At 40.9% G+C, this 13774-nt stretch overlaps 1 protein-coding gene across 1 annotated transcript in view; it reads left to right on the top strand.

The window, feature by feature from the left end:
* LOC122652277 (D-lactate dehydrogenase [cytochrome], mitochondrial-like) overlaps positions 1 to 13774 on the top strand; it is a 177774-nt gene that overhangs the window by 81968 nt on the left and 82032 nt on the right. The window contains exons 8-9 of the mRNA XM_043845976.1: positions 2809 to 2845; positions 2917 to 2978. Of these exons, the coding sequence (XP_043701911.1) occupies positions 2809 to 2845; positions 2917 to 2978 (99 nt within the window). The remainder of the gene's footprint in view (positions 1 to 2808; positions 2846 to 2916; positions 2979 to 13774) is intronic.

Raw genomic sequence — 13774 nt, 5'->3', positions numbered from 1 at the left:
CTGCTAAAACCTTGGCTCTAATCAAAATTAGGGTTACATGTTTCAGCTTTTGCTGATTTTTGGAGGGCTGATTACTCCCACTTCAATGGCCAATCGACCTCAATATTGCACCTATCCAAGCTATTTTGAAAACCCTACCCCAATCGATCTCAGCTTTTCAGGGTTTTCCAAAACCCTGATAAAAATCGATTTGGGATAGGGATGTTTGCTGCTGCTGAAGTGCTTTGGAGGTGGTTCTAACATTAAAAGAGAACTCTCCTACATCAATTCATGGCTTGAAGAAGGTTTTTTGCTGCTGTAGTGCTGTAATGCTGCCCTGTTCTTCTTCTGCGATTTTTTGGAGGCTCTCCCCTTTGAAGATCAAGTCTCACTCTTACTGGAGATTGATTGTTCGCATTGGAGGTCCCATTCAAGCAGTGCTAAACTGCTAATCAACATCTATTGCAAGTCTATATCAGCGATTGAAGTCCCCTTTCCCTAAATCGATCTCAATTTCAGGGTTTTCTAAAACCTTGACAAAAATCGTATTTAGGTTTAGGGTTGTCCTATCAAGTTAATTTTTTGAGGAGAGTCTTATACACATCAAAGGAGTATTCAACCCAAATTTCAGCATCATTCTTTGAGTTTTTTTGAAAAAAAAATTCAGGTTTACACTTATGGCTCGATTTCTTCAATTATGAACCTATTTTTATTGGTTCCTATGTGGCTGGTTGCTTCAACTACCTATGGATCTGTAGGATTATTTATCTTAAATTTGCTGGTTCTATTGAGCTTTACTACATACCTTGCTGGTTCTATTGATTAGCTTCTGTAAGCATGACTGGTTGACATGTTACTGCTACCTTTATGTGGACTACTGCTGCCCTATTATTGAGACTGAGTAACCTACTATTGGAGATTGAATTTCTTTCATTATTGAAGTCTTGAATCTAGTACCTTGGAGATCAGCTTATTTGGGATTACAACACTGTGTTCCAAGGTTATTGGTTGCAACTACGAACCTATTAAGTTATGTTAAGCTTTTCTAGTTCATATCCGGCTTACTTTGGAGCTTGATCCTAGCAATGTTCACTAATTCAGATTTGATCCAAGTTTTTTGTTGAAGCTTCTTACATCAATTGCTATCCAGATATCTTCCTCAGTCCTATTCCGCACGTGGGAATTTATACATTGGAGTTTTTGCACACTTGTTCTTCCTTGTTTGAAGATTGATCAACCCTTGAAGATTGGAGCTTTTCCTTACTTCCAATCAGATCTGTATACTTATCCGATTTGAATATTGGAGTTAGGAGTTTCTCCCCTACAGGAGTTTCCATCAAAAGTGTTTGTTTGATCGTTTGAAGATGGTTGAAAATTTATATGTTGCATTGTTTTACTTCGTATTTCATTATCCCATTTCTCTTTTCACTTTACCACCTCCCAAAACATACCTTTGGCATATACCCATAACAACCTTTGACGATATTGGTATTCTCTAATTTGCCATTTCTTCCTTTTCCATTACCCTTAGCACCTCTTGGAATATTCTGGAATATTATCCTTTTGCACTATCTCATTCATCAATTTTGTTATGTCCATGTGTACTACTACACGTGAGGGGGAGATTATGTATAGTACACCTGCAGACATTGTAGAAGCAGAACTTGCAGGAACACTTGGTGCAAAACATAAAAGATCAGAGTTTCCATCATTGCCATTGGGTATCTTCTTTGTTATTGGGTTGAGTTTGCTGTTAGGGGGAGATTGAAGTATTAAAGTATTGAAGATGTTTGGTTATTCCCTGCCTATATGAGGTTTTACAGTTGGGTTGATCATTTCTGCGGCTTGATTTATTTGTTTCCGCTGCTTGCTGGCCTAGTTGCTTATCTTCAAGATTATTAGTCAGAGATTCATCATTGGACAGCTGTTGAAGATTGGTGAAAGTTTGCTGATCAAGGCTGCCCAGGTTTTGGAGATCAATTATTTCAAATTCTTGAAGGTTTATTTGGGAGCTGCATTCACATGTTAAGTTGGATTGTGCTGCAACTTAGTTTCTTCCCATTTTGTTCAAGTTAGGCATTAGTACCTTGTATGCGCGCCAACTTGAGGGGGAGTGTTAGCATTATGATGGAGTTTTTTTTTAATTTAGTTCAAGCTGGATTTTCCTTCTTCTCTTATTTGTATAATCCAGCTTGAGGGGAAGTGTTGGAATATGTAATCCATAATACCGTGGGGGTACTCTGTTCCTTTTGGGGTAGTTTTATTCCTATGTTATTAGGTTTAAGTGGCTGCTCTTATAGAGTCAGGTAGTTAGGGGTAATTATGTCTACAATTGGCTATGTGGGTTTAGTCCCACATTGCCTAGTTCAATCCTTTGTAACTTTCCCCTCTATTTATAATAAAGGGCTTACCTATCAATGAAATATAACATTATTATTCCATTCTCTCATTCTCTCTTTCTAACCCACGATTCTTCTAACAGATATGATCTCTATTATTGCCATATAATTTGTATCTGGCATGTCTAAGCATCGGTAAGATATCTGTTATCGACTTATCGCTTTATAATGCATATGTGGCAAATTAAAAGCAGATAATTGACTGAAAGACTTCCCAAGATGTAAACACTATGCATATCTATGTGAATCTTTAGAACAACTGAGTGTTGCTAGGAAAGTTCATATGGTGCTTTAGTTGCCCATGTCCAGTTCTTTTTGGTAACAAGAACCAAAATTCATTATTTGGTGCAGGTTCTTTGTACTTTACCAAATTATACTTACTATATTTTTGTTCTTAAATGGATTTAGTGATTAAGTTTTCAGCATGCAGGTATGGAACCATGCGTGATAATGTCATCAACCTCAAGGTTTGTTGTATCCTCCTCTAGTTTCTGCTGTGGTAAATCAGAATCGTTTCTCAGATGTTGTTTAATTGCAGGTTGTTCTGGCAAATGGGGATGTAGTCAAGACTGGTTCTCGTGCCAGAAAGAGTGCTGCAGGGTGTGTTTCTCTCTCTCTCTCTCTCTTGCACACACATGTACACATAGAGGTACTCTTACTCTTTTTGCTTCAGAAAGGAAAAACACTAGATCAATTCATTTTGAATAACAGATCTTATTTTTTGTCTATTTGTAAACGATACTTTGTTTTAATTAGTAGGAAATTTGAAGTCCCCATTAGATTTATCTATATGGGAAAGGTTTATGAAGAGGATTCAGATGCCAAACAATGGAGTCCCAACAATTAACTGGTAGTTTTTGAAGTTTATAATGTTTTAGTAATGGCTCACGCTCCTTTAATAATATTTTTATGGTTATTCCAGCAATGATAATTGGATCTGGACCATCTAGTAATTGGCCTGCTCCGATTGTGATAGGTATAAGAGCAGGATCTTGTTAATGGTACCAATGGTTATACTAGAATAGGAAAAGGAGGGTGAGAAGCCCCAGGATAATAGAAGTCCAATTTCCTATAGAAATCCCTATAGCGGTTAAGTGATATGGCACACTTGAAATCTGGAGATATACAATAATATTAAGAAGAATGAGATTTCCCTCCCCCTTCCCTACCCCAATTCCCCCGGGAGGTTATTCTGCCCTACTTCACAAAATTTTGTGTGTATATCCAGTTAGTAAGAGATCAATGCCCTGAAGTGTGATAAAACTCTCACAGATGGGAGAATCGTCTAGTTGTATATACGAATAAGATCTGCAAATTCCTAAATGACAGATTAAACCTCAAAAAATCAATAATCAAGATACTGTGGATCTTACAACATGTAATTATTTAGAAACACTACAGGTTATATTTTATCTAATCAAAGGTGCTCATTGCTTACTCAAGAAAGCTAGTGTCTAATGAGATGGGCCGTGGGGCTTAGAGTGGATCTGAATTTCCACAAAGTTCTGTTTGTCTCATTTATTGGGTTTATTTTCTTGGACAATTGTTAAAGGCTGCTGCAGTGAGGGGGAGTGTCCTTATTGTGTTTTATGTTTAGTTGTAGAGTTGTGTTAGTTGTTTCCTTAGTCTAGTTAGTTACTTTCCTATTGTAATGAGACTTGGGTAGTTAGACTTAGACTCCTAGTAGGTTTCCTACTTAGAGTTGGTTATTGGTTATTATAAAGGAAATAGATAGTCAATGATAGAGATATTCCATTTCCATCGTGTTTTAGCTCTCTCCCTCTTCTCCATCTCCATAGTCTCTCTCTCTCTCTCTCGGTTCTTCTCTTCTTCTTCATATTCTGGTTGGTATCTCTGATTTTATCATATGGTATCTAAGCTATGAAGAAGAAAAAAAGGGCTATGAAACCCTAGTTTAAAAAAAACTAGGGTTTCTGCTGTTTGATGGTATCTTGCTGTTTTCTCTGCTGTTGAAAGTCTTCGCTTCAAACCTGTTGTTGAAGATTTATTTGAATTGATTCATCCCTACTGCTAGTCTGTTGTGATCAGTATAGAGTTATGAAGAAGAAAAAAAGGGCTATGAAACCCTAGTTTAAAAAAAACTAGGGTTTCTGCTGTTTGATGGTATCTTGCTGTTTTCTCTGCTGTTGAAAGTCTTCACTTCAAACCTGTTGTTGAAGATTTATTTGAATTGATTCATCCCTACTGCTGGTCTGTTGTGATCAGTATAGAGTTCTGAAGTGGTCTTTATCCTCAACAATCCCGTGAAGGAAAAACCTGCAAACCTCTATATGATGATATCAATCTCACATGTCTCTTCTCTATTCATCCTAAGATTCTGGGAGTAGATTTTACATTCATTGGTGACTCCAACCTCAGAAGATCGCCTGCAACTGTACTGCCTTAACATCTACCCCCAGATTCCGTTTCAGGTTTTCCTCCCTGAGTTTCTACTCACTGCTTTGAGTGACTAAACGTGGGAGTCAATAGAGCTGGGAGTTATGATCCTTCGCTTGGAATTGCAGGATTAACAGAGATCTGCTGAAGGAGTTCTACCAATTGGAGTTCTCTTTCTGCTGGTTCTGTTCGTGGCTGAGGTTGAAGACAACCTTCAAACCTCACCCCACGATATCACCTGTTTAAAAGTTGGTTTCTGAATCTGCCCTTCCCTACTTTATTGATCTTGTTTTGTCCCTTATTTAAATCCCATTACAAGTCTACCCCTGGTCCTAGTTATTGTATCTAAATCCCTTTTGTATCTTCATCCTTTTTACCTACCAAACATTCTTAAACATTAAGGTTATTTATGGCCTTTCCATTCCCCTTGCAATATTTAAATATTTACAGTTCTGCCACCCCCTTGAACAGTCGATATATTTACAATTTTGCCATTACTTATGATGTTGCTGTTGCTGTTGCTGCTATGATATTTTGGATTATGGTTGGTATTCTCTACCGCTTATTTTGTTTGTTGCTATCTGTATTTATTCAACACGAAGGTTTTTTTTTTTTCTCTATTGTTGCTGATGATTGATGTGCTTGAGTTGGTATTGGTACCAGAATGAAGTTCTCTCTGTGCTCACTAGCCTCTACAACCACTATCTATGTTCAAGATTGGTTTTGCTGTTGCTATCTATTCTTGTTGTTCCAAGTTGGAGCCTTTTGATATTTATCTATCTATCTATCTATATATATATACTCTAGCCTGAGGGGGAGTGTTAAAGACTGCTACCGTAAATTTGTCATTGTTATCAAGAGGGGGAGTGTCCCTACATGTTTTATATTTAGTTGTAGAGGTGTGTTAGTTGTTTTTGTCACACCCGGCCCGGTTAATAAGAGCATGGTGTGACTGGATGTCAACTGACACCCAATCAACCTCCAGGATCACGAGTACAATACTTCCATTCACAGTTTATCATAACACAGTAAATCAAATGCAGCGGAAGAGAATAAATATTAATGATAGCAGCAATAAATAGGAAGATCTGAGTGATAAACTTGATATTTATATAGATTGAAACTTGTATTGCAACTATGCAGTTATTACAAAAGTAATATAAGTCAGAAATGTAACCAGCTACTATAAGTTTTACTATACAAAAGCAATGTATAAACACAAAAGAAATATAGCCTGCTCCGTCAGGCCAGATCACAGAAACGCACACGCATCGCATACGCAAGACACATCGTGCACTTCAAACTCCTGAACCACACGACCCTCATCGGTGTGGAAGTCTGAAGCAGCATCGGTTTCTTAGAACTAGCCATACCATCTGAAAAAGAGGGATATCTATAGGGGTAAGCTCCACTGAGCCCAACAAGGGAAAACATGCAAGCAGATGCAAATAACCCATGATGCATGTCTTAAAATTAAGTATGTAACCTGCAACAGATCTAGGTCTCATGAGGTTTAAGTGCTACTGTAGTAGGTATGATATTCTTAGTCTCGGAAACACAAACCAAACATCGATCACTTGAGAATACCACTCTACTACGTCGAAGACCCGCCAGTTCCGGAATGTACACATTAGACCCCAGCGGACCCTCAATGTTAACCCTACTGTTTGTTCCCATTCTGGTAGGACTCTTCAAGCCTGGGATAGTGAATGGCATTCCAGAATTACCCTTCAGACCTACCACGGGTTATCCAACACCTCACCCCTATTGGCAAGGGTCGTAGCACTGGGTTTATGATAACCTAACCATATGCATTTCTAACATGGATGACATATGAGGCAGTAGGTAGTATGGTAAACAGTGTTGGGAAAACCTTCCCTACCTCCATGATTGTTTTGATGATCAAACGTATTGGCACAAGCCACTGTGTATTAATATGTCAATAGGTTTGATGATGAAGCTAAGAAGATTATGCCAAGATATTAAAGGACATAAAGCACAAGAATGTTCAAGACAAAGCTTGAAAGATCAAGTCTTTGAAGACACCTCACCATTCTCACTAAAGAATACTTGAAGAATTCAAGATGAAGATCTTCATGAAGATGCTCGTGTGTACACTTACAAATACACATACTTGCATACCTGTATTTGCATTTGCATAATATTAATGAAATTGCATTTGCATCATATAAAGACCTTAGGAGGTTGTCATTTGAACTCACATGACCTTATGAAATATTGGAAAAAGGTTGGAGCAAAACCCCGTGAAACATTGAAGGATTCCCCAAGGAACAGGCTCATTGTTGTCTCCTGGGGCCTCACTACATCCATTTTGCGCCCTAACTAGTCCCTAGTTTCGGCTTGCTGCCCTTGGGCTTGTATATTCCCTCTTTTTCTTCGTAATTAAATTTTTATTCATCAAAAAAAAAAAAAAAACCCCACGAAACCCCACAGTCAAAACTGTCAGAATAAAGCAAAACAGGGGAATAGGACTGAGATCCGGTTGACCGGATCACAGGACCCATTTCATCCGGATGCTGGCAGCAGCATCACGGGAACGTACCCGTGACTTGGTTCGGTCGACCGGATTGCGACCGGATGGACCAAAAATAGGATGGACCAAAAATAGATCCGTTAGAGTACATTTTGCACATGTTTTTAGTACATTAAATGACTCTACAAATAGAGGACTTGTAAGAGTTTTTCACTCATCCAATGCAGTTCAAAATAGTACTTTTGTGAGAGGTGAAAAGTTATTCTAAAGTCCTATTGATTGAAGTTGAGTTATCTCCATCAAGATCATTCTAGTTTGATTTCAGCACTCAAGACCTTACAAGCTTTCATTCTAAAGAGAAATTCTAAAGAAGGTCAACGCATTGAGCATTATTATATATCATTCATCACTTGTAAGGAGTACATGTTAAACTCTTTACCTAGGTAATTCTTATCTTTTTATTATTGTATTGTTTATGCTTTTGAGTTAAGAAAGCATTAGTGTGTTAATCTAGACTGTACTTAGATTAATACATTGGGATCCTTTTATCCTGTGAAAAAGAGTTAGGATCCTATTATTCTGTGAAAAAGAGTGTAAAGGTGTTCTTCTCACTTATAGTATTGAAAGGAAGAAGCTAGTGAAATTCTCTCAAGGTTGAGAGGAGGGGATGTAGGTTGGGTTAGCCGAACCACTATAAATCTTGTGTGTTATTCTCTTTGAGTATTTATTTTATCTATCTTGTCTTAATCAATGAAAATTTTTAAAAAGGCTAATATTTCACTAGTGATAACCAATTCACTCCCCCTCTAGGTTATCTTTTTTTTTTTTATTTTTTTTATTTTTTTATTTTTTTTATTTTTTATAATAAAACCCGAATATTACCTGGGACCCGGGCTGGACCCTAAGCTTTTATTAGAATCTTGAAAAATAATAAAGAATACAGGGGGGGACATTCCGCCTTACCCCAACCCACGACATCAATAGGACATACCATTCAGGACAGTCTAAACACCCCATACAACAGTAAAAACAGAAAAAAGAAGCCATTAACTTCGAAGGATAGGCAAACCAGCCTTGTCCTCACAGAGAATGGTTTGGAATTGTCCTAAAGGCATGCTCCCAGGCTGAAACCTAGCAGATGTCTCCGTTTCATAGGAATACTTGGCTAACCAGTCAGCCGCTTTGTTGCTCTCCTTGTACGCGAATACTACGCAGGCCCGTGTAGAAGCCACTAACTCTTAAATCTCCTTGTAATAGTACCATCCTCCCTACAGGCTGCACCTCTTCTGATTAACTACCTTGACGGTTGCCTCTGAGTCACAGTTAACCACCACATCCTTTAAGCCCATCAACTTGCACAAACTCAGTCCATCCCTCAAGGCCCGTAGCTCCGCCAGTGAGTTATTGCACGGGCCATAAAAGCTAGCAAAAGCAGCCAGGACTTCCCCTTGTTTGCCCCTAATGATCCCTCCTCCGCCGCCCAGACTAGGGTTACCGCGACAGGCGCCATCCACATTCAGCTTTACCGTTACTAAAGGGAGGCACCAGTATACCGGCGCTTCCTCCTGGGTGCAGGTACCGACAAGCCAAGACACTGCAATATCAAGCCCTCCCTAGCAGAACCGTGAGTGCCTACCTTGGCCGGGTAGGGCAACTCCCTCACCCAGGTTTTGATGCACTCGACAATGGAGCTAGCTGTCCGCCTTTTTCCCCCGTGTCTTCTGTTGTTCCTCTCCTTCCAGAGCTCCCAGATGATCAGGGATGGCAGGATCCCAGTAATATACCCGCTGAGGCTATGGCAGCCCGCCAATCCTTGCCAAAACAACACCCTACTTCTAACATCTTGGGTGGGGAGAAGGACTATGTCAAAAACTCGGGAGAAATGGTCCCACACTCTAGTCGCCATGCCTCCAATAACTAGGCAATGATCCGTCGTCTCTCTTTGGGGCCTTCCACAGCAATGGCATTTTGAAGCCAGAGGGATACCCAGCGCCATCAGTGAGTCATCAGTGGGTATCTTCCCATTCAACTGCTGCCATGAGAAAAACCCTATTTTTACCGGGAGTGTCTGGTTCCAAAGCCACTTCGCATAGGAAACTGCTGGTGCCCCACCCCGCACCACATTCTAAACAGCCTTGGTAGAGAACAAGCCGTTGCCACAGGGAGTCCAAACCAACACATCCTCGCAGTCCGACAAGAAGAAGGATCCCGACATGATATGCTCTCTAATATGATCTGAGTTAATGCTGTCAAGCACCTCCTGCCTCCAGGAGCCGTCCTCAGCTATGGCTTCTTTGACCCGCAGCCCCCACATCAAAGACAAGGCCGTTATCCACAGTGCCTATATGCGGGCCAAAACCCGTCCAATTATCCAGCCAAAAAAGAATGTTACTTGCCCCTAGTAACCATCTGGAGTTATTCAACAGGAGGTCCTTGTGATCCAAAATGTGCCACCAAGATTTTGAACCAGTCGTAGCCGTTTCTGCAAGTGCCACATGCTGATTTTTAAAATACTTAGCTTTAAAGAATTCACTCCATAATGATTGCTCCCCAAGGACCCTCCACAGTCCTTTGAGCCTGACCCCATGCCGTCTCTTCCCCTACTCCGAGCTGCCACAAAGGAAGTCAGTAAAAATTCCATAAATGCGTCACAAATAGTTCTGGCATCATTTGTCAAACACATCAATATAGATCACAGTAAAAATTATGCAAATGCAGTATGAAATGATAACCTATAATTATGCATTCATCTAATGCAAACGAAAGCTATAAAACTACATGACTAATATTTCTATATTGATGCATGTCAATGGCAGCCAACACTAAACAGCAAATTAAGTAAAGAAACACTCTTAAAATAAGTTCAAAAATCCCTTACCTGGAGTTGAATGACTGTACAAGTCCATAGATGATACAATTCCCAATTAAACCTCACCCAATAGGAAATTACAGTCCTAACAGGTAGTAAACAGCATGAATTAGACACTACATAAACCTAGGAATAAGCCTAACCATCTAGGATTCAAGCTGAGACAACAGGAGTCAACCGGATTCAGACCAGCCCTAAATCCAGTCGGCCGTAGGGGTCACAGGCCTGAATTCGGTGGGTGAAACAATGTCTGATTTTTGGTGTCTAACTCATGGATCCTGCCATGCATGGAACCTAATCCCCCAAATTAACTTAGGGGAACCCAAGGGTACTGCCATGGGGTCATTTTGACCCAAATGCATATATGATCAAGTCAAGGGTTCCCATCATAGAAGATAACAAAAGGATTCTTGAAACCTTATGAACATGGTAGACCACCAGAGAAGAGGGCAAATGGGACAGCACAAGAGGTTAGGGGTGATCCCCAATTGAGTTGGATTAACCCAATTGAGTTTGGTTTTAGGGCCTTTATAGGTCAATCTATCTAATTTCAAGAAATTTGGGTTGATTGAGTCATAACTCAGTTGGAAATCGAGGAAGAAAGGAGGAATTGGGAATTTCAGAATTGGATGGACCACCAACCTTGAGTTTGATGTGGGGAAGGTGCTAGCACACCACCAATGATCCTCTACCAAGCTTCCCAAACTTCAATTGCGAAGAAATTTCAAGCCCTCGATCCTCCTTCCCTTTCTCCTCTTGCTCTTCTTCTTTTCCTTAGAGCAGAAACGAATTTGCTTTGAGTTGAAATGAAATTCTAAATTAAGGGCAGCTTATATAAGGGAGGGTTACTAAAGGCTGTTTGGTTAGGCCTTAGGAGAATCAGTTTTTAGAATGGCTTTTGTAAACTAATTAACTAGAATTAACTACCTAAAATCCTATGTTTAAGTCACGGATTAGATATATCATGACATAATTGGGGCCTCGGGCATGTTGGCACACAGGCAGCCCCGGACCACAGGGGATGTGGGTCCCACAAGAGAAAAATTACGTTTCAGCCCCTATTACACTATTAAGACATCAGTCCTATATGTAAAAATAAGTTCTTACCTAAACCCAGCCTATGAGATTGTGAGGTTCTGCATATGCTCAATCCAGCATGTTTGACATGTGAAGCTTATGTGCTGGGACCCGGCAGGTTCTCGGATTCAATGATGGCCAATTGTGTTGGTTCCCCAGAATCCTCCATCGGTGAGTCAACGGATTGATCCGAATCCACAACCGATGCAGCCCACAACATAGAGGCAAGCATGGATACTGAACTAGAACCTGAAATCATACAAGTTCAAAAAGGTTCAAATTATAGGTGGGTCTCACAGTTTTCTTAGTCTAGTTATTTACTTTCCTATTGTAAGTTTGTAATTAGACTTTGGTAGTTATTGCTTTCTATTATAATTAGACTTAAACTCCTAGTAGGTTTCTTACTAAGAGTTGGTTATTGGTTAATATAAAGGAAATAGCTAGTCCACGATAAAGGTATTCCATTCCCATCGTTAGTCCACGATAGAGGTTTCCGGTCCCATCGTGTTCCAGCTCTCTCCCTCTTCTCCATTTCCCTCTCTCTCTCTCGTTTCTTCTCTTCTCTTCTTCTTCTTCTTCTTCTTCAGATTCTGGTTGGTAATCTCCGGTTTTGTCACAGTCGTTAAGATGGTTATCTGCCCTTTAACATTATGTGTTTAATGTCCTAGGTTGATAATTTTTTCTTTCGGCTACTCGTAAATGACAAGCTGTAGTTCAATGATTTTGGATTTTGGAGGTACTGCAATGTTCTTTTTTTTGGGTGAATAAATAATTTAATTCATTACCAAAGGAAAAGAAAAGGGGGGGGGGAGATAGAGCGTACAAGGGCACAAGGCCACAAACGAATTACAAGGCCCTCCTGGGAGGAGGCTAAGCCTGTAAAATCCAAAGCCCAATGGGCAAAACCCAGAAAGGAAGCCCAAGAAGCACAAAGTCCCACAAGAAATAACAAAAGCCTACAAGAGCTTAGAAGCCCAACAGAAAGAGAAGGGCAACCTAGTCATTTCCAGGTAGGGAACCACAAACCCTAAACTAACTTTCTCATCCCATATTGGACCAGCCGCCGAGACGAAAACGGAGCATCACTAGAGCCAAACAACCAGCCGTCGCAGAGGGGGCGCCGGCTGCCGGTGGACCACGGCTCAAGCTTGAAAGCGAAGGTGACGACCACGCCTCGAGAGGCACCGACCTTGGCAGAGGGCACCGCGGCGGCCGCGGCCAAGAGCATAGGCTGCGATGGTAGACTATGCACTGTGGCATTCAGAAAACGGTGTTAGCCGAGCGAGCAGGAGATCGCATGTTAAGACCTGACTGAGAAGAGCTTGCGACCAAGCAACAGTAGTCTAAGACGCTAGCGACGAGCGGCGACTAAGAGTTTCGGCGATGAAGAACGTCTGGCGAGAGAGAGTAAGCAAACAGGGGTATAGGCGAAGAGACAAGTCATCAGACCAAGTGAAGAAGGCAACCAGCAAGGGAGGCGACCCAGCAAAGAGCCGTTGATGGAGACGAAAGCCCATGAAGCATCGCGACCAGGAGAGACCCCAACGAGCCTGAAAACAGACCTAGCGGGAGGGTGACTTGCAGGTCGGCAACCCAGGTAAGACAGACGTTGATGATACAACAACCCGAGCGGGCTGTCGACAAGAAGGACTGTAGACAAGTAAGGGTGATGACTACTAGCACTTCGCGGGTTCAAACGAGGAGACCAAGCTCAAAACCCCTAAGAAAGAGGAGGAAGAAAGGAAAGGAGAGGAGTTGAAGAAGAAGGGGAAAGGAGGAAGAAAGGAAGGGCGATAGGGGGGGGGGAGGAGAAACAGAGAAGGAGAAGGGGGGAAGAAGGTGTCACACCCCGGCCCGGTTCATAAGGGCCAAGTGTGATTGGATGTCTTTGACATCCAACCAATCCTCCAGGATTGTAAGGCAGTACCCTATTTACAACAATTATCACAATACAGAATTTAAACGCACTGGAAGCAATTTAAGTACTAGAGATAAAGGCAATAATAGAGAAGACTAGTGACAATGCTTTTATACATAGAAGTGAAGTTTGAGTTATACTGACAATCTTACACAGTAACCCAAAACAAAAGATACAACATCTATATAAAGCTAAGTATACAAAGGTGTTTTATAAACAAAAGAGTGGGGAAATAGCTTGATCTGTCAGGCACTTCAGGAGAAAGCACAATCGTCACACGAGCACGAGACATCGTGCTCCACAAAGAGCAGAGTATCAACTCCATGAGCTGTAGGAGGGTCCTGAGCAAAAGAAGCTCCCATAAAAACAGCCGCAACAGAAGAAGTAGTATCATCTGAAAAATAAGGATATCCACAAGGGTAAGCTCCACTAAGCCCAACAAGGGAAATACACAAGCATATGCAGATAGTCCATGATGAATGACCTAAGATAAACATTCTCCTAACATGGATACTAGGTCTCATGGGGTATAAGTACTACTATAATAGAACGATAGCCTCGGTTTCGGAAACACATAACCAAACATCGGTCACCCGAGCGAAACCATTCTACTACGGTGGAGATCCGACAGCTCTGGCATT

Source organism: Telopea speciosissima, chromosome 2, assembly GCF_018873765.1.
Source record: "Telopea speciosissima isolate NSW1024214 ecotype Mountain lineage chromosome 2, Tspe_v1, whole genome shotgun sequence".
NCBI classification, from domain to species: domain Eukaryota; kingdom Viridiplantae; phylum Streptophyta; class Magnoliopsida; order Proteales; family Proteaceae; genus Telopea; species Telopea speciosissima.
Note: the sequence above shows the minus strand (reverse complement) of the source record. Positions and strands in the feature narration are given on the sequence as shown.